This window comes from Dunckerocampus dactyliophorus, chromosome 1 (assembly GCF_027744805.1).
Source record: "Dunckerocampus dactyliophorus isolate RoL2022-P2 chromosome 1, RoL_Ddac_1.1, whole genome shotgun sequence".
Classification (NCBI taxonomy): domain Eukaryota; kingdom Metazoa; phylum Chordata; class Actinopteri; order Syngnathiformes; family Syngnathidae; genus Dunckerocampus; species Dunckerocampus dactyliophorus.
In genome coordinates this window covers 49,108,631-49,135,099 of record NC_072819.1, presented here as the reverse complement: position 1 = coordinate 49,135,099, position 26,469 = coordinate 49,108,631, and the positions used below count along the sequence as shown (strand labels likewise).

General features: G+C 43.9%; 3 protein-coding genes across 4 annotated transcripts in view; 1 reads left to right on the top strand and 2 right to left on the bottom strand.

Annotated features, from left to right (window-relative positions):
* The first annotated feature begins 1,240 nt into the window (after positions 1-1,240).
* On the top strand, positions 1,241-10,829 carry jam2a (junctional adhesion molecule 2a). Its single transcript, XM_054793744.1, has 10 exons — positions 1,241-1,615; positions 4,460-4,525; positions 4,685-4,795; positions 5,203-5,352; positions 5,418-5,605; positions 5,693-5,795; positions 6,039-6,146; positions 6,305-6,317; positions 7,788-7,821; positions 9,949-10,829. The coding sequence occupies exons 1-10, from the start codon at positions 1,567-1,569 to the stop codon at positions 9,979-9,981; spliced, it is 855 nt and encodes a 284-aa protein (XP_054649719.1). The 5' UTR covers positions 1,241-1,566; the 3' UTR covers positions 9,982-10,829.
* Positions 10,830-16,590: 5,761 nt separating this feature from the next.
* atp5pf (ATP synthase peripheral stalk subunit F6) lies at positions 16,591-18,687 on the bottom strand. Its single transcript, XM_054793767.1, has 4 exons — positions 18,528-18,687; positions 17,615-17,784; positions 17,279-17,403; positions 16,591-16,686 (listed from the first exon to the last, which is right to left on the bottom strand). The coding sequence occupies exons 2-4, from the start codon at positions 17,782-17,784 to the stop codon at positions 16,658-16,660; spliced, it is 324 nt and encodes a 107-aa protein (XP_054649742.1). The 5' UTR covers positions 18,528-18,687; the 3' UTR covers positions 16,591-16,657.
* Positions 18,688-19,514: 827 nt separating this feature from the next.
* Positions 19,515-26,469, bottom strand: part of appa (amyloid beta (A4) precursor protein a) — a 32,771-nt gene continuing 25,816 nt past the window's right edge. For both annotated transcript variants that reach the window (XM_054793532.1, XM_054793541.1), the window contains 5 exons: positions 23,179-23,391; positions 23,052-23,105; positions 22,690-22,781; positions 21,850-21,996; positions 19,515-21,754 (listed from right to left, as the gene is read on the bottom strand). In XM_054793532.1, coding sequence (XP_054649507.1) covers positions 21,653-21,754; positions 21,850-21,996; positions 22,690-22,781; positions 23,052-23,105; positions 23,179-23,391 — 608 coding nt within the window. In that variant the 3' untranslated portion in view covers positions 19,515-21,652. The remainder of the gene's footprint in view (positions 21,755-21,849; positions 21,997-22,689; positions 22,782-23,051; positions 23,106-23,178; positions 23,392-26,469) is intronic.

The following is a 26,469-nucleotide window of genomic DNA, read 5'->3' as shown; positions in this document are numbered from 1 at the left end:
GCATAGAAAGGAGAAAAGTGTGCAGCTGTAAGTCGCTGTTCAGGTTGTCCAAACCTTTTCAACTTGTGCACCTTCCTGGGGGTCTTTTCCCAGCCTTGAAGCACAAAACCATCGGGGGGCTGGAGCTCAGCCTCTGGCCAGAAAACCTGTCCGCTTTGCAGCTGTTGCCCCAACTCAAGAGTCGACCCCCCAAAACTACCAGACACACCCAGAGACTCCGTTGGCACACCGCAGCTTCAACAAGATTCTTATTCACCGCTGCGTCATTGATTTGCTTAAATCTGTGACACATTCACACACATCATCACCAGTGAGCTCGGGGAACAAACACTATTGAGACTGAAAGAGAAGCAAAAAAAAAAAAAACACTGCAGAGAGAGATGAAACTAATAAAAGAATTATCCTGAAATATCCAACACCTCCTTCACGTTCCACCCACAAGTCTCGAAATATGAAAGAGAAGAAAATGTAATTTAAGCTGCTGGTTGCTGATACCCACACAATCAAGATCTGTATCAAAATTCTGCTTTACCAAAGTCTATGACTGAAGTATAGAGTACGTTATTGTGCTTTGCACTGCTGTGTCCCACTGCGCTGCGTCATACATGGACAGGTTGCTAATATATTGACCCTGAGTGATAGCTAAATAAGGTAACATGAGACCAGGGGTGTCTGAACATTTTCCACTGAGGGCCGCACACTGAAAAGTCAAAGGATGTGAAGTTTAAAATATGCTTTCAAAAAAAGAGATATTTAAAGACAAAACTAATGAATCTAAAATTAAAGAAACTTGATTAAAATAAAAAGATATACCTTAATTTTATTTCTACAATTTGCTGCAGGCCAATGAATAAATGAGCCCCCGGGGCCACACTTTGGACACCACTGCCTTAGTCTTTCAATGTGGTGCAGTGCAAATTACAAGCACAATAATAAACATCAATCAAAACTGAGCATTATTAATTCATTCTATTCAAAGGCATATTGTTGTGACTGATGGTGTTTAGCATGTTGCTAATTAGACAAGGTGCACCTTATTTGGTTTCCCATCAGTGGAAGATCTCAAGAAAGGAAGAAAGATGCTGTAAAATAAAAATTAAATGCGCTGTAAAGTGTTAGAAGAAAATGATGGGTTGCCCTGTAGAGGATGAATCCGTTGCAGTGCGCGTCTTGGACACGGCGCTGCGCTCTCTGCTCTGCACTCGTTTAACAAGCACCACCCCGCCCCGTCCCTCCATCTCCATCTCCACCTCCACCTCAGCCAAAGAGACTAGAGAGGACATTTGCCCGCGATCTTACGCTCTTATCCGCGGCTCGCTCGTTTTTCCCCTCCTCCAGGCTCGGACACCGGCACCGCGTCACCGGCAGCCCCGCGAGGCGCGCTGCGCTCATCCTCGCCGTGTGACGCTCGGCGCCGGGTCGGTCCCGTCGCACCAAACCGGGACAAGAGTGTCGCCCCTGGAAGCTGGATGAATTATCGGAGAGTTGTGAACAAGTGCGAGAAGAAAGCTGAGGCTCCGGATCCGCCTCGTCGACAAGACTCTCAAGCCGGAGTTGCGGGCGACAATGGAGGGGACGTCTCTGTGTGTTCCGATTGTTATTTTACTCATGCAATGTAAGTGTCTCCACTGAAACTATTTATTCACAACTTAACCGTTTGTATCTGCTTGAACGCGTGTATGATAGCACACACAGACACACGTTATGATTTATTCAGATGAACTGTGTTGTGAAGTTGTTTGCAACAACAAACGTCCAGTTGGTGCCTCCGTGAGGATGCAGACCAGGCAGGCTGCCTACAAGTTGCACTTGGCCGGACGCCACCCAAGGGTGTGGGTGGCTTGGCGGTGCATGAGTGCATATGTGCATGAGTCCAATGATTGGATCACCACCAAGGGCTTCAAGCTGATATTGGAACATATTGCAAAATGTGTGTGTGGAGGGGAGGGGGTGACAAAACATGAACACAAGAGGAGGCAGTGTGAGCGCTGGCACTGCAGGGGGAGAAGTGGCAGCTTGACATGGATGTGATGAGACAGGGCGAGTGAGTGACGCACGTTTTACTCGGGTCCTCATTTTGCCACCTGTCAGGTCAAGGGTTCACCGAGGTGTGTGTGTGTGTGTGTGTGTACAACCTGCCAGACATCACTCACCATCAGGCGCTGATGTTGTCAATGGATGCTGGCGCAAGCTTGCATTGTTAAGTCCAGCAGGAAGCGTTTTAGGGTGGGTCTGTGTGTCTCCCCCCCTCTGACTGACACACACATTTACACACTGGGACAGCTGTTGCTCACTGGGTTACAGAAGGGCTTTGTTCAAATGGAGACACACTCTCTGCTCGCCCTGTTTTCCCTCTGACCCCGTGTGCCGTTATCTCTATCACACAGCCAGACAGGATGCTTCCTGTGTGTCCACCTCCCTCCCCTTTCCCTGCTAGGTGAATGAGTGTCATAGTGATTACTGCACCGTGTTTTTGACCCGGCAACACCATCGGTCCGTCTCTAACACTCTTGTAATTAGGCTAGAGAGCTGCGTGCCAAGCAGCGAGCGTGCCATGTTTCTATTTTTTCGCTCAGGCAGCAGGGTGGCTGTCCCTTTGTGAGTCTGAGCTGTCGCAGTGCTCGGTAGATGTTAACGCCACGCACGAGATGCGCACATCCGTGTTGACGCCTTCAGAGACGCAACAGGCCCATCGGCACCAGAGTGCTGTTGCTCTCGAGTGCAACAGAAAACTTTTTAAGAACATAGACTCCTGTGTGAACGTGCCAGCCGCCTTGGTGGTGACCGTAAAAGTAGCGCTGTGTTAGCATCACACACCATGTGCTGCTAACTGAAAAGGCCATGTGTTGGTTGTCCGCCTCAACACCTTGGTGGCTAATTGACAGCGCTGAAGCTGACAGTGTTTGTCGTTGTACAAAGTCATGGCGACAAGGAGGACCTCACACGCACAAACTCTTTGCTCATTTCTCTGTACGCGTGCGACACGGCCGGGCGTGTTGTCAGCTCGGCTGCCTTCGCTCAAAGAGACACCCTTCAAGGTGGCGGCAGGCCGGGTCTCGCTGTGTGACAAGAGCTGCTCCCATTCACTGTCTCCCTGTCTGAGAGGATCTCCCTCGCCTTCAATCCCGCTTTTTATTCATGCTCTTCCGGATCCCTGAACTCCGCCCCCCCCCCTCGCTCCCTTAAGTCGTTTCATCTCCTCTCAGGGCCGCTCGTCTCTTCTTTGTCGTTCATTCTCGTCCTGGTTTAATCTCATTGTATTGCCCTCCCTCCTTTCGGTTCATCCTTCAGCGAGACAATGCTCCTCTGAGGGCATAGGGGTGCGTGAGTCGTGGCTACAATCCTAATCCTTTTACACTTCCGCTGGTTGCACAGCGAGGGGAGGAGAGAGCGTCCGGGAGGGAGAGTGTGCAGTTTTAATTCACTTAATTGAAAGTTTGACAAGTGAGGCTGGTGCAAATTGAGACTTGTTGCAAAGTGTTTCAAAGCTCACACATGCGGCTGCATTGGGCGGGTGCCGTTCCCGCTGCATGTATGCCATACATAATATGAAAAACAACGCTCATGTCTGTCTTCCTGTTACTTTTCATCCAGACGTCCTGCCCTTTGTCCTCAGCCCTCCAAATACAGTCAATCCCAAACAATAGGCCGCTGCAAACAATAGGAAGTAGCTCAGAAAACTACAGGAAACATGCAGAGCCCGTTAGAAAAGAGTACGTGTGCGACATCCTCCTGAAAAATTGACACATCTTCGTATTTTTTCAGAGGCCTTGAGAAACCTTAATGCTCAGTAAGTTCTCTGGAGGCTCATTTCATATTGATGTACTTCTAAAAAAACACTTGGCGTATCCTTAATTTGCTGACCTACGGGAGACCAGCTTTCACGCGGCAGCACTTTAATGTCCTCGGCGTGCGCACGCCTCCAATCAGTTTCTCCCTCAGGCGACCTTCACCCACATTCAACCTGTGAAACTGACCATAATCAGACTCATAAGCCAATCAGCATGCAGGCCAGTCACTGCCTGCTTCCTTTTCCTGTTTGGATGCGGGGTATCAGTGACACGCAGGCGGCGGAGGAAGCAAACACAGACATGTTGGCGGCCAAGCTCATGCTAAAGGCCTTGCTTGGTACATCGGCTTAATCTGGACAAGCTGCTGCAGAGAGCTTTGTGAGGTGTTTGGTGCCCTTATCCTAACCTGCGCTTAAGGAGACATAAGGCTGGCTGCTCCTTAACCCAGCGGGATTAAAGTGGACGAGAAAATAATCCTACCTTCACATCTCGGGTCGAACGACAGAGACTGACGGCAGCATTAAGCATTCTCCTCTCGCAGTTGGCGGGCAACGTGGCGCACATTACCTAATTCACCTTGCCCCCTAATGGATGACAAGCAATATTGCTCCCACCTCTCCTTTTGTCTCCTTGTTAACTCTCCTTGTTGTCCTCTCGACCACCTCCAGGTTGCCCCTCCCTTCCCGTCACCGTATCGACCAACAAACCTCGAGTGGAGGTGCACGAGTTCTCAGGTGAGGCCAAAAATGCAAAAAAATAAGCAGACCATCTCAAGCCCATTTTATGAGTTGATGCTTCCTTGACAGAATAAAGCTTTAAATAGAACCAGACGGGTTTATTCAAGTGCGACTGGCGCCATAAATATCCCATCGCTTGTTTTTTTTTTTTTCCAGATGCAGAGCTGTCCTGCATGTTCCGCACAGAGAGGGACCAGAACCCACGCATCGAGTGGAAGAAGAAGGGGAAAGATGTTTCCTTTGTTTACTTTGACGGACACTTCCGAGGTGAGAAGGCACCCCTGGTGGCTCTTTATCGCTGGTGGTGACACACGGGACATTTGTTTTAAATCAGCTTGCCATGCCTGCTGGGAGGAGTTCAGCGCTCCCGTAATGTCAGTGATGTTTCAAGCCGTGTCCGTGTGTCAGTGGTGCCAAGGCGTAAAATCTCCTACCCCGGATCCATCTTCATTAAGGTTTAAGGATGTGGATTTAATGGGTGACATAAATAATGGATCATTGCCTTCACCTGGCCACAGTCTAATGCAGTTAACCGGAGAGTTCTTCTGCTTTTTACGCTGCCGGGCCTGCTAATTCACCGCCATCAAGTTCATGCCACTGGAACGTGCTTCGCCTCCATGTGATAATGTGTGACATGCGTTCAGTGCTCCTACCTTTTCAACCTTGCTTCTCAGGTCCGTACGAGGGGCGGGCGAGCATCGAGGGAGCCACAGTCACGTTGCGCAGGGTGACGCAGGAGGATGCGGGCGACTACCGCTGTGAGATCACCGCTCCTCTCGATTCTATAAATTTGGGCGAGACCAACGTCACACTCAGAGTCTTAGGTAGGATTGGATCACTATGTAATGTACGTCGGAATGGCTTGTACAGTGTTCGTGTACTCCCACAGTGCCCCCTAACACGCCGACCTGCGAAATCCCAAGTGTGGCAGTGACGGGCTCTGCGGTGCAGCTGCGCTGTCGGGACCAGCAGAGTATCCCGCCTGCTACGTACTCCTGGTACAAGGACAACCAGCTGATGAGCCCGCCGCGCCATGCCAACGCCACCTATCTAATCAACTCTCACACAGGAGTCCTGGTGAGTATTACCAGTATTACACACCACAACACCAAACTACTGGAGGACATTTTTAAGTCTTGAGTCTGTTCTCTGTCTGCTGCACAGGAGTTCAAAGCTGTGGCAAAAGAGGACAATGGTCGCTACAGCTGCCTGGCTTCCAACGGGGTGGGAAAGCCCAAGATGTGCGAGGGCAAGCACATGACGATAGGTGTGTTTGTGTGTGTGCGTGTTTGCACTCACACCTTTCAGCACTGGACAAAATCAGCGGAGCAGTGGAGAGGAAAAGCCCGCCAACGTTTTCGCCCCCTGCTTCTAAAATATGAAAGAGTCCTCACCTTTAGCAGCTAGCGGATACCATGAAGGACTTCTTTGTGTACTTTGGTCCAAATTAGAGCTTGATCATTCCAAAAGTCTTGCATGTTTGCATCTAGTGATTGTGTTCTCATTCCAGAGGACATGAACGTCACAGCTGTGGTGGTGGCAGTGGTTGTGGTCTGCCTGATGGTGGTGGTCTGCAGCTGCGGGGGGTTCCTGCTTCACCGCAATGGCTTCTTCAGCCGTGAGTTTGTCTCATTGCTGCTGCTGGTTCCACTTGATGTGTTTGTTTTTTTTATTTTACCAGCACATTAATTAATTGCGGGACTGTTATTACTGAATAAAAAGTGATGCCCGCTCTTGTTCTCCCTTCCATGGGCGTGTTGGATCATCTGCCAGCAGGACACAGAGGAAGGTAAGAGCTCTGTGATTGCATTAACATTGACGTGAGCAAACACAGCCTAATATCGTAAACACAGAGGATTGGAGGGAAGGGGAAGGGAGGGGTTTGTTGTTGCACTTAGACGCGTGTCTGCGTGCTGAGTCAGGCCTGAGCGGAGTGACAGCTGTGCCTGAGCGTGTGTCTATATGTGTGTATTTATGAGCCACAGCAGTGCCGGGCTTTCTGCTGGACGATTGGCACCAACACATGGAAATGACACTTGCGTGGTACATCTGTCCAAGCTGTGTGCAAACTTTTTGCGACAGATGAGCTGAACCAGCACAAGAGCAACAATCAGCATGACTTAATTGTGCAGTAATTAGCGGCTGTTAATCAGCTAGGAGATGTCAGATAATTGCAGCCTATTAAACTGATTGGACGGATCACTTGAAAAGAATTATCGAGAGGATTGAGGAGTTGCCATAACAACACAGAGTGGCAGGACGTTCTTAGGCCCGGATGACCATAGAGGCATAAATGGACGTCCGAATCTGGTGTGACTGTCCTATCTCGCCTGACTTTATTTGATTACTCGCTTGTTACCGTGCAGCGTTTGACGGAGAAGCAGCGCAGAGCCTCTTCATGAAGCTGATGCGAAAGCTCTTTGTCTAGGTTAAAGTCTGATGCTTATCCCACTGAGCTAACTGGAGCTGTCAGTGTCAACTTCCTATTTATAGAACCCACTTCTTCACAAAGACTCAAAGACAATGCGACATGATTTCCGATGCACAATTTGCAAGCACGATTTAACAGGGCACGGAAGGAGATCAAGGATGTATCTCTACTTTGCAAATAAATTAAAATGGTCAAGGCTGGCTTAGAGGGATGCTGGGTCCGGTTCCTAACAACCCAGCACGCGATGAACAAAACTAAAAGTGGGCCTAACCTGAAGCCTAGGGTAACACCTAATGAAAGAAGAAGGCAGGAGCAGTAAAATTATCTATTGGATTGCTGCATGTGAATGGCTCATCACTCGACCACCTCACCTTTGCATTCCCATTGGCTCTGCCGCATCATGACTGGCTGCATGTGTGTACATGTGCCGCTAATAATCTCATCTCCGCAAAAAAAGCATGGTGTGCAGTGCCAGTCTTCAATCAGGCCCTCTCCTTGAACTCGTTTACAGCCGCCAACCTGACCCCCCCACGCCCCACCCCCCATCCGCCCCAACCAACAGGTCATTTTGGATCTCCGAGTGTCATGGTGCCGCTCACATCAGCAGCCAAAACCTGAACAGAACTGAGGACATGTGAGTGTAACACTTAGCCAACATGACAGGAAGTTAGAATAACGAAAGCCATTCCTTTCAGCCTTTCCTTTTACACCTTAATTGGGGGTACTGTAGATTGTGCAGGACGAGACACGACTTAAGTTATGACTGCATGGCATGAAAGTTCTGATTGTCCAACAATTTGATGTGGTTATCACTGCTTTGTCTTTCAGGTCCAATGTCAACTATATCCCTCCACCCCAAGAAGTAAGTCTTTTTCTATTCATCCATTTATCTTCCTGGTAGTTTGACACCGACATCACCCCCAAATTTCCTCTGATTTTGGATCAACATTTACAATAACAATGATTGTTGTAATGATTACATCGGAGTCAGCTCCAGAACACTCCCCATCTCTCTTCAATTGCCATTGGTCACTCGGAACACATCCCCTTTTAAGTATGCCTCATACGCTTATTAGACGCATTTAGAGTATAAAATGTATTAGGTACAGTGTTCCTCCGTTTATCGCGGGGGATAGGTTCCCAAAATAACACGCAAAGCGTGAAATCCGCAATGCAGCCAACTTTTTTTTTTCTAACAATTATACACTGCTCAAAAAAATAAAGGGAACACTAAAATAACACATCCTAGATCAGAATGAATGAAATATTCTTATTAAATATTTTCTTTACTAAAAAAAAATCACACAAAAATGATCAATGGAAATCAAATGTATTCTTATTATTGGGGGTCTCTTGCTGTCCACCTGGTGTCTATTCCAGCAAGTGAAATTGATTGCCAGTCTGTGCTGCTGACAGTTTGATTTCATAGAAGTGTGACTCACATTGTGATTGATTAAGTGTTCCCTTTATTTCTTATACATGTTTTAAGGCTGTAAAACCCTTCACCTTACACTTGATATCCTTTTCTTAGACAGGCATTAACATTTTCTCACATTTCACTCTTGTTTAAACACTCTCAAAGTTCAAATTTCGTTTGAATTTTAATCAACCTACTAGGTGTGACAAGGAATTACTGAGTGACTCACGAGTATTTCACTCCTCAAACCGTGCCTCATAGTCCTGGCGCCGTTCAGCTGTAGCGTTTTTGTATCCTTGTCAAAACACATTGCTCCCATCGTCATAACTTCCTCACACGGTTAGCTTCTTCTGTTTCTTCTATTGTTTACAGTACTGGCGGTTAGCAAGCAGCTCACACGGTTAGCTCACACGGTGATTGACAATGGTCCACAGCCAATCAGGACGCAGAAGACAATGGGAGGTGCACACAGAAGAGAGAGAATAGAGACACCGCCGCCTCTGCTAAAGCACACAAATACAACACTCAACCTCCCACAATGCAATTCTTCTTAAAGGGCCAGGCTCGGCCTGTAACAGCGTTCATACGCTGTAAAAAAAAAAAAAACACTAAAATTGCAACAAAAGAAATCCGCGAAACAGTGACTCTGTGAAAGGTGAACCGCGATAGAGCGAGGGAACACTGTACTCACCAATGATGAATGATCATATAAGATGATCGATGAACAGATAGAATCGGAGTCACGTTGTAGCCAGTCACAGCGCACATCTATGGTGCGTTCAAGGCCCGGAAAAATCTCTACACTTGACAAAAAAAACATCAGTGAAACATAAAGACAGAAATTTGGGCTTTCTAAGAATGGTGCAGTCAAACCAGGGTTTTGTACGCCCCAGTTTTTGTAAGTTTTTATTGAAAACTTATGCCAAAATTTTGCCAACGGGCATGTAACAAACTAGTCCTTTTCCAGTCTACTGTATCGTTCCATGAAAGTGAGTGGCCACACAACGCACCCTACACATGTAGTTTTTTATTGAGTGCCACTGCTAAATAACCAACCATGGGGCCCAAGAAAGTTGTGAGTGCCATCAATTTGATAACGAAGGTGAGAAACACCTTAAATTCACTCTCGCTGGGATGTACGGGAAGACCCCATCAACAAGTTCCATCCATTTAGAATTATTATGCATTGTTTTTTTGCATGTAAAACTAAAATTGTTCTCTGCAGAATGTATTTTTTGTTGAGATTTTTGTGTCTGGAACAGATAGAAATGGTGACTGAGGAAAAAAGTGGCTATTTTCAGAGGGAAAAAAGGGTCGTCAATGCTGAATCACGAATGTGCGAGGGTCCACCGTGCACCTCAAAGGAGGCCAGAAAAGCACATACTTGCAAATAAGCAAAAGAGCACAAAACAGGAAGAGAGTTGATGCAGCCAGCGTAGTGAGGAGACAAAGCAATTGCTAATCAAGCGCAGGAAGCAGGTCACAGGTCACAGGGAGCAGCTTATTCAACAACAAGAGCATGCACACATGATGTACATATGTGACACATTGTTCTCTCTGCTTCGGCCACAGGATTTCAAACACACGCAGTCATTCATGCTCTGAGCAGATGGCATCCCTTTTGGGAATACATCAATAAGGTGCCAATACTGGATTCTGGATTTCTTTTCCCCGAGCAGACTCGGAATGAGCTTCTGATCTTCGAATGATATGCTTATTTCTATCCTTTACTACTCTCTTTTTGTGGGGGCGACGAAGGGCCAATCTGACGTTTGCAATGCTGCATACTCTTGCTTTGCCGTGTGGGTAGCCTCTGTCGAGTTCTGCTTATGTGGAATTAAATATAGTTTGATGTCACTCTGCTCCCCCCTGGTGGTCAACGTTAGAACAGACAAACTTCAAATAATATGGGATTTTTTGTCCCCATCCCCAAACAGGCCAATTGTTTTAACTACCTACAGTATGTTTTCTTTTACCAAAGACTCGCTACTTTAAGGAATTCTGTTGCATTGAAACAATCCTCCCTTCATGATACTGCATTGTGATTTTCAATCTGTTGAAACAAAAAAAATGCAGTTTACCTCAGTATTGCTCCACTTGCCATTCTATATAACACTGGGGCCCCAGTGTTCCAAGGGCCACTTGTCCACTGTGTTAAAACACAAAACCCTGCCCAGGAAATACAACAATTATGAAGACCAACCCCATTCCATCCTAATGTGCCTGCATGGTCTTTTTGATATACTGTATACAATATATATACCTTGTGCCTTTTTAATTTGTCTGTCATATTTATCAATGGATCAGTTTTTGTAAAGAACTTGCCTTACTTTTTTCTGTCTTTATATTTTTGTGCCACTGTTAATCAAAAGGCGTGTCTGTTTTTAGACGGTGTGAATGGGTTGTTCAGAGTTTTATTTGAATGTTGTATCAATAATAAAAAAGGTTTTGTATTTAAAGTGCATGAGTCACGTTCTTGTATGGACACCAGCAGTTTCAAACCAATGAGCGCTCACGACGCCTTGATTATTTTCCAGTAACTAACTCATGACTATTTTAAACATTACAACGCTGTTACTGACAGTATATCAAGATTCAAAAGGGTTTTTTTTTCCAACCATCCCCAAACAGGCCAATTGTTTTAACTACCTACAGTATGTTCAACTCCATGTCTCTTCACTCACCATTGTTCACTACTACTACGACACAGGAAGCTACATAGCGAGTCAACAAGAACTGTGGTTGCTCACTCCCCCCAGTGCCGGGCGGCATAATTGCACGTCACAAGCTCAGCCTAACTCTCATCTCATGGAACATCTCTCAGTAACGGAATAATCACTTTCACTGACAACTACATTTATGAAGGAGAACTGCTGTTACTAATTCAAAGTAACGAGTCATTCCAGTGTCTGCTAGCCTAAACTCTATCAGAATCACATGACCTACATTTACAACTACAATTATAGTATTTGTTGGATGAAATTGTATTAATTGATTCCCCCCCCAGCCTATTATCTCCATTTAGTAGCGTGTGTCTTGGCTGCACTGCTTCGAGTAGGTGTATGTTTGAATTTTTTGCCCAATCAGATTCCAGCTTTTACGTGTTGCCATGTCAATGTAATCTGCCCAGGGCCTTCAGAATCAGGAATGCTGGCCCATGTCACTTAAACACTACTAGTAATGGGGCTGTTTGTTCTTGTTTTTTGTTGTTGTTTTTTTTTTTTTTAACCAATCAGATTTCTGATACAAAGCTGGCCCACAGTGACGTCAGCATTTTTCCATCCTCTGATTGGTTAATGTGCATGTGCATGTGTATGTGCATCACAGGAACAAAAAAGTGAAAAGTATATCTGCAGTGTTTATATTTGACATATAAGTCAGCCTGGGAACGGGTTTGTTTGCCAGTTCCACTGAAGTCTTCCAGGCCAGTGCTATTAAAAGTTTGTTTTTCGTCATGTCGTTAGATAAATACTGATTGTCAAACGCTCCAAATCATGTTGTAGTGTAGTGGTTTAGAGTTGTTTAGAGACGATGTATTCGAAGATAAAGGGTAAACTGGGTTTGTTGCGTTAGTAATAATGGTGTTCATTCCCAATCCTGTAACGCCACTAATTTGTTAGATTGCATTTTTGGACATCACTGACGGTTTCATTGTGGCGTCGCTTAACGGGATGGTTCCGACCAGAACCGGACTTGCGGGACCAACTGAGGGGCTAAGTCACTGTTGATGCACTACACTGCTGATGGGGATCTCATACAACTTCATGTCAAAAAATCCAAACTATCCCCAAACAAACTCCCCAAACTCATTTGCTTGACTCTGCTAACGAGTCAATCATTAACAAAAGGACTGCTATATTTCCAGAGAGATAGAGCAAAATGCATGAATCTGCAACACTCCAGTCAGTGGCTGGCATCTGATGTGCCACAGTTCAAAGTATAGTTTCATCCAGCGACTATTTTTGTCCATTCTCTACATCTGGATCTCAATTTCCACCAATCACAGTAATCCATGATTTGGTGCCTTTCCAGAGTTTGACATTAAAGCTCGACTGCACAAAAAGGCAAGGGGTCAGATGGAAACGTGCCCCGCATGACATAACTTTGGGGCTTCAAATATTTATCCTGGAGAAGATAAAACACGTCTCTGATCTTTACCCTGAAGCGCCGTCACTTCAGCACAATTCAAAGTGACAGCAGAGCCTCAACTAGGTCAGTTGACATTTGGTTCACTTGCGGTTATCAGTGAATTCCAGATAAAGCATTTCCGTGTATAATATGGCTAGCACCTGTAGGGGAAGCTGCACTACCGCTACAACCCATCATTTATTACATCTCAATAAAAATGGCATATTTAAGTGGTCCTTCTACCAGCATCCTCCTCTTACTTGGGCAAGCATGCAAAAGCTGCTATGATGGATGACCGTGATTCATTACTGCTGCCTGCTCATTACATTTCTTTTACTCCTGACTTTCCATTGAGGTTGTGTCTGCACTAATCTTGAATTACATGCAGACTGTGCTAGTTTGAGACCACCTTTACATTTGTTCTTCTAATGGCATTTTCCACACAATAACAATTAATAGTAGGGCGGCAAGTAACAATTATTTTGTCAATTAATCTAAGCTTGTTGTTTCAATTAATCACGGTATCGGTTAGGCCCTATATGGGCCAAATCAGTACGAATCAGTACAAATATTTCAACTTTCTTCTTAAATAATCTTTGTACTGTAAATTTTCTTCTCAGAATATTATGACATTATTCCCATAAAACATTACCTTTATTCCAATAACAATATAACTTCTTCCCAAACCTAATTTTGCAAAAATTCCAACTTTATTTTGTTTTGTTTGTTACTCCGCCAAGCGCAAGTGCAGCGCAGAGGTTCTAACTACGTCCACATTTCTCAGCCGATTCAGACCATTCCAAATTTAAAATCTCAACTCATTCGGGACATTTAGCCTTCTCGGTACTTGTTAGGTGTTAGCATGCTAACGTTTGCATGTTAGCATTGATAGACTGCTAACATTACCATACTAGCATTTTTAGCTACAGTATTTTCACAGTTAGACACATAAACACTTAGCACTATCATTCTAGGTGTTAGCATGCTAACATTAGCATGTTAGCATTGCTATCATGTTTATATTAGCATAGCAGCATTTTTTGCCATTTTCATAGGTAGACACATATAAAGACTTAGCACTATCATGCTAGGTGTTAGCATGCTAACGTTTGCATGTTAGCATTGCTAGCCTGCTAACATTAGCGTAGTAGCATTTAGTCATTTTCATAGTTAAACACATCTAAACACTTAGCACTATTATGCTATGTGTTAGCATCCTCACATTAGCAATCTAAATATGTAGATAAAATAAATGTAGGATTACTATTTATGGTGTTAATCCCAATATGGGGGGAAACTATGGCGCTTGGCGGAGGTCTGCGCTGTCTGAGTACTTTTTTTAGTTTCTCATACTATTATGACTTGAACAAGGTAACACATTTGTCTTCAATATATCAACTCAATGCTACTGAAATGACATTATTTTTCCTCTTAATACTACCAATGTGTTATCGTAAAATTGCAACTTTTTTTCTTGTTAGAATACGTCTTTTTTCTCTTAACAATTTATTCTCATAAAATTACACCTGTTTTTCCCAATTCTGTTGGGGTTTTTTTCCCCTTCATTTCCAACTATTTCAATTTTCTTCATATAATTCTGGCTTTATTCTAGGGGTGTCACAAGATACCCAACACTCAAGACAATACACGAGATTGGGTCCATGAGAACGAGGCGAGACTTAAACATGAACTTTAAGAAAAGTACAATGAAAAAATATGACTGGACAAACATTATTTAATAGAGTCGCAAAATAATGCAGGTGTGTTTTGCAGTGTTTACTGTCCCACAATTTGACACTAAACAATATTTTCAAAAATGTTTAGACCAAACAAACCACTGTTATGATGCAATAGTGTCAGTTATGATGCCTGTTTGGAGGCGAGAGACGAGGCAAACAGACACGCATGCACGTGACAATATGCAGAGGCCGTCCAAATGATCAAGTTCACTTTTATCGCGGGATTAATTTATTTATTTATTATCACGACAGGTTTTTTTTTTCTGAACGAGAAATCTGATGTTTTGATCATCTCGAGCTCTTGTGACACGCCTACTTTATTCCCATCATATTTGGACTTTATTCTCGCAACATAACTTTTTCCGCAACCTAATTTTCTAAACAAAATTTAAAATATAAAAACTTTGTCATATCACAACTTAAAAAAAATATTTTTCTTTAATATTTCAACTTTATGCTATGAAAATGACATTATTTTCCCTCGTATTGCATTATTCTCATAAAAAGTCATCATTTTACGAGAATTGCATTTTTGCTGTTGCATGTTTTGTAGCTTTCTTGTGAAATTATATTTTTTAGAATGAGCTACAGGCCAATAAACAATAAAGAAACTGAAGTGACAATGCAATGGAAAAGCTGTGTTATACTGGTATGTTGTTTGGACACAAATTTAAAAACAAACAGAAAGATACTTGCAACCATCATTTCTGTGGTTAAACATTCTCCATTTGCAAGCGTCTCAGCGAGCGTCCTGCCAAGGGTTCGTGAGGTTTAAGGCAGGCAAGTTGAAGTGTAAGGAGCAAGGAGCGGTCACTCTTATGGCTAATTGAAGCTTTTTTTCCCTGCACTTTTTGGCTGTATTTTAAGCCTAACCAAATACATTTAACAGTACAGACATCCCTCGCAATACCGTGGCTCCAATGTAGTATTGTGGCCACTAGGTGGCAATAATGACTCCAGATGAAAAAAGTTGTCCTCCCATTCCGTGGGGAAGTGGTAAGTTTTTGGCTTCTTAAGTTTAGAAGAAATAAATTCGAGGCTAACTGGTTAGCTCGCTAGCTTGCGGCCGTCTCGAGTCCCTGCAGCGTGAGTGGTGCGATGGGTTGTAAACAATGAATAATGGGAGTTTAAAGGTGACTATAGGGGTGTTATTTCATGCCTACAGGGCTCTAAAAATGTTAATTTACAAAGTCATCATCGGGTTTTCTATGCTCTAAGAAAATATGCCATTTATTAACATCGAATCCTGTATCACGGTCGGGTCTGGAACCAGTTAACCGCTATAAACCAGGGACTGTTTCTCTTGATACATCCTGTACTATAGTTGAAGTGCTTCTCAGAAATTGGGGCGGGCCCTGAGTCAACTTGTAAAGTGTTTTAAGTTGTTGCAGATGTCTGACTTTTTTTTGGGGGGGGGGATACAGGACAAGTTTCCAACAGGTTCTACAAAATATCAAAGACTGATCCAGATAATGGAATCATTCCGGATACTACGATCCAAAATATGAAAAAATAGGAGACCTTTGGATTTTTCCTCCTAGGAAGACAACAAATGAAGCTATAAACATGCAACAAACACCATTATATGCAGTATAGCCAAGACACTGTGGAATCTGGAGGGTGCCAACAGATTTGTTGTAGCTTCAAAAGCAACAGAGATAGATTGAAAAGAAAACCACCATGCCGGAAAATGCAACTTTTGTGAATAATTACTATACTAATATTGATATCATTAGGAATACAATTGCTAATGGTACGTTTTCATGGTCAAGGAATCTAAATACTGTATGTAGCATGCCAACATTAGCATAGTAGCATTTTTAGTCATTTTCATAGTTAGACACATGTATAAACACTTAGCACTGTTATGCTATGTGTTAGCAAGCTCACATCCATCCATCCATTTTCTATATCGCTTCATCCTCATTAGGGTCGCGGGGGCATGCTGGAGCCTATCCCAGCTGACTTCGGGCGACAGGCGGGGTACACCCTGGACTGGTCGCCAGCCAATCGCAGGGCACAAGCATGCTCACATTAGCAATCTAAATATGTAGATAAAATAAACGTACGACTAATATTTATGGTGTAAATCACAATATGGGTGGAAATATGGTGCTTGGCGGAGGTCTGTGCTCTCCGAGTGCTTTTCTAGCTTAAATTTGTATTGATCTACGTTGATAATCAAGTGATTTATGCAGAATGTTGGTGCCGGCAACTCATACAGTGGTTTGTACAAATAAACAGTATATCGACATAAAATACCAGAACCACGGCTCTATACTACGCTATTATGTTCACCGAGTGAATTCTCCTGTAATTCATTAAGCATTACAGACAATGACAAAAATTCAACCATCTATTTTTTATTAAATATAATACACACTGGATATTTGTGGAGCAAAGATGAACAGCATTCACTTGGCCACTTCATCAAGCTTGGGCTCTAGAGAAGAAAAAAGCAATGGAGAAATAATCATTAGTGACAAATACCAAGATGGTGCAGTGCAAGACTGGAAAAAGATGGCTTGCAACTTCAAAACAATACGGTGACGTGCAGAGATAAAATGTTCCCAAAACAACTTGGAAGCAGAATATAAAAGTGAAAGCCATCTTGCTTGAATGGCGTCGCCACTGCTGACTATTCTTAGACAGGAGATACATCACAGCACAAAAGCCAAATGAATAAAGGATATTGTGTCATTGTTTTTTTTACTTTCAAACACAGTTTAGGACTTTTGCTTGATGTTTATTATCAGTTGTGAGTGCCTCCGTCAGTAAGTATCACTCAGCATGTCACAGTGAACCAAGGTCAGTTTGAAAATACTTCAGATGAATACATGATCCACAATAAGATTGAACGTCTTATGATAAAGTCATTTAAACAAGTGGCCAAAAAAGCACACTGGTGTGTTATCACGATGAACAAATGAACAGTTCAGGTGATCATACACAGGTGGTTCCTTCAAATAAAGGACAAAAGAAAGAACAGGGTTGAACAGGAGAAAAAAAACAAATGCTTGAGAGTTGAATCTTACCTTGGAATTTGAATTCTGGGAACTTAGTGAGGTCTCCTCCGCCGTATAGCCGCTCTAGTTTGGATACTTCCTCGGACATGTTCTTCTGATAAGAGGGGCCCGCATCCACGATGCCACCAGAAGTCCTGGGAGAGCCAAGGTATTAAATAAATGATGAAAAGAGACGGGCAGACCTGTGTGACGGGGAGGATGGAATTTGTGCGGGCAGCCACTATCAATGGCTACATTATCGCTTCGCTAATCGTGCAGACTTGTACATACATGTATCTGGCTGCAGGGTGTTTTTATGTGCGTGTGTGGATTTTTGGCAGGAGTTGTGTGGTGTAGTTGACTGACTTGCTCTTGGTGTTGTAGTCACGGATCTTGTCCAGGAACAGTTTCTGCACGGGATCCAGCTCCTTGGCCCGGTTGAACAGGACCGCAGAAAGGCCGATATTCCTGCGTAGGGTCTGGTTGACCGTGGCGCGCAGCATAGAGGACAACTGCAGGAAGCGGTGGAGCGCCATCTGGAGGAACACACGTGTAATTACTAAGACGAAATTGGTACCTGCCTGAGAAAGGATCGGGCAAATTAGATATATCCGTAGCGAGAAAAAAACATATTTTACACTGTCAACGTTTTCTTGCAATACCCCTTTAAGGTTTTACGCACATATACAGCGTTAGCTTCGAGGATTAATCTAACGGTTAGCATAGCGTTAGCATGTCCATTACGCTACCTAGTTTGCTATTCCGGAGAGAAAACAAAACAAGAGAGACGCGTTAGTCTTTAGATGCTTTGATTGTTACATAAAATCTTGACTTTATATTAGTAGATAATATACTACCCACAAAAGCGCAGGTATACACACAACTGTCAGAGGACAGCAAGTTGTGGCTTATGTATTGAACATGTTGGACGTGTGCATTCAACATTAAATACGCTCAAATTAAGTTAATCTGTAAATGTTAAACAGTACTGCATTTTAGGTTCATCCTTAAATGTGTCCGGAATATCCCTGATGTCTTCTGAGTAGTACAACAGTCGTTCGCAAACGCACAACACAAGGTCGTCGGCGTAAAGCTAACAGCTAGCTAGCGCCAGCTACCTTCGTCAACTAACAAGCTAGCTTTAACTCGCGGGACAAACAGCAGCGTTGCTTTACGCGAGTCACGCGAATCTAACAAAATAGCCCAATACTAGCTTGCACAAATATACGGTGAACATATGGCAGTTGAAAATCCTTTGCTGTTAATACACACAACTCACCTTGGATTTTGACACTGCGGACACAACAACCCAATGTGGAGGACCGCGGTGTATTGTGGGAAATGTGTAGTTCAGGGGCTGTGCGAGTTGGCGAGGGTCAAATTCCGCCGGTTTGTGCGGCGCTGCGTTTTAAACATTCATGGGGAAGCCTGGGACAAAAGGCTTTTTCCTTGTTAACACACTTCATTACACGGGAGTCGTTGCCAGGTATCTATCTAATAAATACACTACTACAGTATACAGCCCGTAAAGATATTAACTGAATATACTACAATATTGTTCATATATCATGATTAATTCATACACAACTATACAACCCAGAAATCATGAAGATATTAATTCACGCACTACTATACAACCCATATATCATGAACACATGAATTCATACACTTTATATCGTGAGGATATTAACTACTGTATATAGCCCATATAAATTTAAGGCATTAAATGCACCACTATAAATCCCATATATCATGAAGACATTAAATTAGTACACTATACAGCCCGCATATATTAATACATTGTTTAGTTTACATGGCGATATTAATACACTCATATCATGAAGACATTAAATTAATATACTCTGTATACTATATTGCCTTGCGATTGGCTGGCGACCAGTCCAGGGTGTACCCCGCCTGTCGCTCGAAGTCAGCTGGGATAGGCTCCAGCATGCCCCCGCGACCCTAATGAGGAAGAAGCGGTATAGAAAATGGATGGATGGATGTATACTATATAGGCCATATATCATGACTATCAATTACACTACTTTATAGCTAATACACTGTATAATAAATATGTTAAATACACAAAATAGCCCATATGTCATGAAGATAATACAATACAATATAAAACGTTATTAATATTAAACGTATTCATCATATAATTAAAATGACTACATAATTACTATACAATTTATAAGCCCATATATCATGAAGATATTACAATTTCCCAAGGTGAAAAGACACATGACACACATACACCATGTAACTGTAGGTACATTCAAAACTTTATTATGGAATACAGTGTAGAAAGCGTTTCCCAGTCAATGCAAATGGCCTGCAGAATATTACACAATCGACAACAAAACCAATGCAACCAACAGAAAGAAACCCCTGCTTCCATTGCTCTACTGCCCCCTGTTGGGCCTCTTGTGAGCAGCTCAGCAAAACCGTGCTGCCAAACGTTTCGCACTCCCAGATACTGTACTGCGGATGTTTGACAGAGTGAGAGGTCACGCTATGCTTCTTGATATGCAACAATGCTTTAGAAAGAGTTGGCTACTTTACTGACAAGGTTACGTTCAATACTTGCCTTCATACCGGCCGCCCTCAAGAGCTCACCCTAATGATGTATTTACAGACAGCAGTGCTCATCCTCTGAGAAGTAGAATGTGCATGGGTGGCATGGAGGTGATCAGCATGCCTGAAGAGAAACAAAAGCGATGGAGGGAGGTGAGGGGATGAGCAGGGGGGCTGGATGGATGGTGGATGGGTGATGTAAAAGCCATTATAAATACAGACTGCCCGCCAGGCTGGCTATCCATCCAGAACTGCAAGTCATTTCCTCTCTACCACGCTCTCCGTCTTCTCCTACTCCCCCTATCAGAGCTCCACCTGTTCTATCAGTGGACAGGAAAATAATTGCAGAACCAAAATTGGATACAATGTCAGCTTAAAGCTGGGGGGGAGGGGGGGAGACACCAGACTAAAAATGACAAAACACACGCACATTTCTAATCCATCCTTTCTATAGTCCTGCAACCGCCGCCCACACAAGACAGCTTTTCCACTCCAGGCGACAAAATGAGTTGAGCAAAAATAAAAGCAGGGTGAGCCCCCAATCACAAGAATCTTTAACACAATATATTTTATTCAATGAAAATGTACAGATGAAGCCAGCCCGTGCCTGCCTAAAAAGAAGAATGGTTCTGGAAAAAAAGGAAATGTAGAAACACACTTAAATAAAACAAAAAAAAAAAAATCACAGATCTCTTTTTAAGTGTGTACTTGAAGATATCAAAGCATCTAGATTTGATACAGTTTTCATTCGTTGAAGTCACGTGATCACGAGAAGATACTAAATGTACAATCTTGCTAAGATGACAATCTATAAGTGAGGGGGGTTCTCGAGAGAGCAGCGTTAAGATCTTTTGTGTGTTTTTTTTTTCTTCTTTCAAAATCCTGTTGTCATGCACTACATAGGAACAACTACGACTTCAGCATTACTTCAGTACATTACACGCGAGTTTTAAAAAAAGGACTTTACATTTGTTTTTTCTGTTTTCAATCTTTTTTGAAAAACAAAACTGGAAACCATAGAGAAACTCTTAAAATAAAAACAGCTCATTCAGAATACGTAATTACTAGCATCGCCGTCAACGTGTTCATTATCATCTCCAGACAGCCGTGTGTGACATAATGCAGCCCAGCTGTCATAAGAATGCACAAAAAGAAAAGAGGATGGAGGAATGGAGAGCGGGTTCATTATTCTCCAGTGTCGAGAGGGCAGCCGTGGTGCAAAAAAAGAAGGAAAACTGTGCTTCATTTCTGAAAAGTGCTGCTCAACTTAAACCTCAAATGTTTAAAAAAAAAAAAAAAGCAATTAAAAATTGTGAACATGAGACATAAGGAGCCACGCAACCACAATCCCACTGATCAGAAGCCAGGTTTGCCCCTACGCCCCTAAAATTGTCACAAGCCAGGAAAAAACACAACGCTCTGGCCCTGGATCAGTAAAGAGAGAACAAGCTTCTTTCATTCATGCAGGGTTTGTTTTTTTTGGCCACTGGGCGGGGCCATTCCAATACATCAGCAGGCCCAGACGGAGCAACATATAAAAACGCTCTCTAATCAAAAAGGTGTCTCGCTCCAATAAAGTAAACAAACGGTGCAAACTGGCTCTGCCACAGTGTCCGCCCAAGCATCAATGAAAGAATCCCTGGCTGCTCTTGCTCCGTATGCTCGGTTACTGGTTGGTTTATGCCACACTGCGCTCTGGAGATGTCAAGACTACTCTGGGAGGGGGGTGGGGGAAGGAAGGTGCTTGATGTGTGGAATGAGATGTTAGTTTGTGTTGCGTGTGCGTGTGTGTGTGTGTGCGTGTGTATGTCGATGACATTCCCCTCAGTTCTGCATCTGTTCAAAGAACTTGTAGGTTGGATTCTCATAGCCGTTCTGCTGCATCTTCGACAGGTGGCGCTCTTCCGGAGTGACGGCAGCGTCCACCTGGAGTTGAGTAAAAAGAAGACAGGAGGGTTACACACAAACACACACACGCACATGTGCAATAGCGTCCATCACCCAAAAGGTCTGCTTCTCACCTCAATGACTCCATGGTGGATGGACGTATACTGCTTCTTCCTAAGCATCACCAAGGTGATGACGATTACTGTCGCTATGACAACACCGCCAACCATCAGGCCAATGATGGCGCCCTTGTTGGAGCCCACATCCTCTGCAAAGAAGACCTGAGGCAGAGACACTTGTCAGGTGACGCGCACTACCAGCAAGATGCAGCAGGAATTCAGACGAACTGCATCTTGACATGGCAGCCCTGTCTTTTTTTATTTTTTTGTTATGGGTATCAAATTACTAAGATGAGTGACACCCTGACACCAGCCTGCTTATGGTGAATGTCAAAATGTGATATGCTATAAAACGCACGGATTAAACGGATTAAAGACCTTCGGTGAGAAGAATGGGGTATACGGATTTACGATAGATTGGGGCATTTGCGCTGGAATGACAATATCGAGAGGATTACTGGAGGCCGACTAAAAAGTGGGTTGCAGCCTCATGGTAAGTCCACTAATGTGGCTTGTCAGTGGAATATTTACCGCTACACAAGTCTGATCTGAGGGTGGAGGATTTTAAGAGTCCGCACAAGCGAGTCGCATGCATTACCACGGTTGTCTCCATGGACATCCGTCTCCATGGCGACAACCTTGGCGATTTTACCGGGGCACAGTATGAACGCAAGTTTGCATCGCGAAGGGGGCAGAGGGTGAGCTTGCATGTGTCAGCGAATGCATCTTTCATGAGCACGCCTGCGCCCGGTCCTCTATGCTCACCGGCTCGTTTGCATGTACAAGCACACTGGCGCCTTTTAAAATGAGTCTGCTGTGTGTCAAAGGGAGCATCCTTGTCTTTACAGTATTTACCAGTTTCTGGTGGTGAACTTCATATTCCGTACTCTGTCTGTCCCCCTTCTCCATTCGGAGTTCAGGAATGGCCTCCATCTTCATTCCTGTCACTGTCAAGGGAAGGAGAAGCAACATCTATTATGGATGCTGACACTCATGCTCCCTCATACACATGTGCAGAAGCCACTCAGGCTTCAGTCTAACATGAGAGCATTGAACAGCTATACAGACACAGAGGTCAAGCTGCAAACGTGTCATCTATTTCGAACTGTCTGCCTGACTATTTTTATACTTGTGCATTTAACTCTGTTCACATAAATACATCAAAGTCTTCACCGGTGACAATTCTCCCAATGAACATTTGTTTCATCAAAACCTACCTGGCCGTGTGGGGACGCCTCTGTCAAGACTGGGGCGAGAGTCTACTGGTTCGACTGGGGGGAACGAAGACAGCACGTCAAGTTGCTACTGAGCTATCGACCAATGACAAAATGCTGCAGCATTCACCTTGGTTGTCAGTGTTGGGCTGGTTGAAGCTCTCGGGATGGACAAAGCCAACTCCTCCCAGGCCCAGCGTGTCCTCCTGAGTCAGCAGGTCGGTTTGGCCATCTCCAAACTCCTGGTCGGGCATGAGGGCATCATTGCCGTAGCTCACCCTCACGTCTGTCTGCAGGTTGGCCAGTTGTTGGGCCATCTCAGCCTGCTCCCTCTGCAGAAGCTCTGATTAGAGGATGAACCACAAGGAGACGGGCCAAGAATGACAGACGTTATATTTTTTGGTTAGTTTAATACAATAAATATATCGAACAATCAGGACATCAAATATTTGGTGTGGGTAAGTGTTAAAACTAGGATGGGGCCGATCCGATCCAGTATGAGTATCCAGTACCAGCGTATGTAATTGATGTTTGGCAGTGATCCCCAACCCCCGGGCATTTGCTACCGGGCCGCACAGAAAGAAAAAATAATTTCCATGTTGTTTTATTTTGAAAAGTTGCCGGATTCTCTCTGTTACATCCGTCTCACTTGACGCATGTCCATTGTGCGTGTGCTAACTTTATCTCATGCCGCACAGATAGACTACTACTGTATTTTTACCATTTTTCTTTCACCTCATATTTGGTCTCAAATGCTGATACTATGTGGGAATGCATAAAGGTAAGTTTTGATGACTTACTGAGTGCTAATGTGCACATTTGTCTCAAGTTAATTCATGCTAGCACACTGCCTTGTACCACACACACGTCAAAAAGAGATGTAATAATTTCTCTGGAAAAACTCCAGAGATAAGATAAATTTGACCCCCATCAAACCCTACCCCACCCCACCCCACCCCCCACCCGCGGTCCGTGGGAGATTTGTGGGAACACAAGCTGGTCCGTGGGTCAAAAAAGGTTGGGGACCACTGATGTATGGGACCTAGCCGATACCGCCCTCATGAGTCACATCTGTGCTTTAATGTTGTCAGCAGACGTAGCTAGAAGAATATCAGCAAATGCGTGATGTGTTCATAGCCACACAATACAGTCTGACATTTACACAACTGAAAACTTCCAGGTTGCTACAACATCATACTTGTCTGCAGGGGTATAAAGGGGAAAAGTTAGGTAAAAAAAAATTAGGTAATTATTAAAAACTAAAAAGGGGGGGACCCAATGTGATTTTTTTTCATGGGGTCCTGAATTCCTGGTTGCAGCCCTGCTCCTGGCTGTATGGTATGAAAAATAGAACCATAAAATCATCTTCATTTAGACGTAAACATATTTCACTTTTTCAAGAGAACATATCACTTGTGAAACTTACAGACAATGAAACGCCTTCTTTAAGGGGAGTTTGGATGTGAGAGTATATCGTCTGATGGAGCTCTAGCAGGACCTCCAGTAGCACGCAGCGGGACTCCAAGCGAGAGAGCAGTCGCTGACAGAGGTGAGTCATCCAGTTCCATGAATTCAATTATTTTTCGGGTTATTTGCTTCCGACTGCTGACTGTCTAGTACATACGAGTGAGTGCTGTTCAGGGTTTGGGTACATTGGCTGCCGTTTGACTGATGAGTGCATGGGCCTCGTTGTTTCTTCAAATGCCGTACTGAATTAAAGCTTTTTAACTTGCTATCTTGGCAAGATATGTTTCATGGCATGTTTTGTAGTGGGCAAAATGCATGTCACGCTCACAAATGGCAGGTAAGTTCCACATGGCAGACATGTTTGTTTTGGGTTTGGCACACCTGCGTAGTGTGAAGGAAAGTGGGCGGGGGACACTCACTACGGGCTGCATGCTGCAATAGTACGAGCCAGAGGTGATCGGCTTTTGCGATCAGCGTTAAAAGGCATTTATTGGCGTATGCCGATCACGTGAAAAAGTGTTTGCCTCCTTCCTGATTTCTTTTTTCTTGGCATGTTTGTCGCACTTAATTGTTTCAGATCAAACAAATTGAAATATTAGTCAATGACAACACAGCTGAACACAAAATTTAGTTTTTTTTTTATGAAACTTTTTATTATTAAGGGAGAAAATAAATCCAAAGCTACATGACCCTATGTGAAAAAGTGATTGCCCGCTAAACCTAATAACTGGTTGGGCCCCCCTTAGCAGCAACAACTGCAATCAAGCATGTGCGATAACTTGCAATGAGTCTCTTACAGCGCTGTGGAGGAATTTTGGCCCACTCATCTTTGCAGAATTGTTGTCATTCAACCAAATTGGAGGGTTTTCCAGCATGAAGCAGCTTTTTAAGTTCATGCCACAGCATCTCCATAGGATTCAGGTCAGGACTTTGACGAGGCCACTCCAAAGTCTTCCAAAGTCCAGGTCCTGAAGCAGCAAAACAGCCCCAGGCCATCACACTACCACCACCATATTTTACTGTTGGTATGATGTTCTTTTTCTGAAATGCGGAGTTACTTTTACGCCAGATGTAATGCGACACATACCTTCCAAAAATGCGTCTGTGTAGGCTCTCAGTCGTACAGGAGTTGTCCATCGAGGAAAAGGCTTCTTGAGACGTCATCTGTACTTCTGTGAAGAAGGTGTCGGACGTTTCGCTCCTCATCCGAAGAGCTTCGTCAGCGAACTAATAAATGCTGGTAGCTTAGGCCTTAAATACAGTAAGAGTGGGCGGAATTGGTGTGCCAACACCCTCCTACTATAGGTTCCTTACACTAAGCCTGGGCGGAGTAGTGGTATAATCCTATCCTGCTGTTAACACCTCCGATAAAAGGGAAGTGTCGCTCCCTGAATTGGGTATGAACGACTCTGATACTGGCTCGTTAGCATCTATTGTTCTGGCTCGGCCCTGGCTTCACCTCATTTGCAAGACTAAGAGCTGTGGGTTTTGGTCTCAGTAACCTGCTGAACACACCAGAAACAAACCAGAAACAAAGCAATGTGGTCTATTCCCTCCACTGTAAAGATGAGGAATGCAAAGAGCACTACATTGGGGAAACTAAGCAAATGCTCCAAAAAAGGCTTTATCAACATCGCAGGGACAATTCTAGTGGTCCTCAATCAGCAGTACATCTACACCTTAAAGCTACCAATCACTCTTTTGAGGACAGCGAGGTAAAGATTTTGGCCAAAGAAAACAGATGGTTTGAAAGAGGAGTAAAGGAAGCTATTTTTGTCAAACAACAGAACCCATCATTGAATCGGAATGGTGGTTTGAGGTTTAATTTGGACCCTGTGTTCAGCAGGTTACTGAGACCAAAACCCACAGCTCTTAGTCTTGCAAATGAGGTGGAGCCAGGGCCGAGCCAGAACAATAGATGCTAACGAGCCAGTATCAGAGTCGTTCATACCCA

Coding starts and splice junctions, on each gene's coding strand:
- jam2a (XM_054793744.1), top strand. CDS start 1,567: ATGGAGGGGACGTCTCTGTGTGTTCCGATTGTTATTTTACTCATGCAA. Junction 4,526..4,684: donor GGAGGTGCACGAGTTCTCAG/GTGAGGCCAAAA, acceptor TTTTTTTTCCAG/ATGCAGAGCTGTCCTGCATG. Junction 4,796..5,202: donor CTTTGACGGACACTTCCGAG/GTGAGAAGGCAC, acceptor CTTGCTTCTCAG/GTCCGTACGAGGGGCGGGCG.
- atp5pf (XM_054793767.1), bottom strand. CDS start 17,784: ATGGCGCTCCACCGCTTCCTGCAGTTGTCCTCTATGCTGCGCGCCACG. Junction 17,404..17,614: donor GACTACAACACCAAGAGCAA/GTCAGTCAACTA, acceptor TGGCTCTCCCAG/GACTTCTGGTGGCATCGTGG. Junction 16,687..17,278: donor CCCAGAATTCAAATTCCAAG/GTAAGATTCAAC, acceptor TTTCTTCTCTAG/AGCCCAAGCTTGATGAAGTG.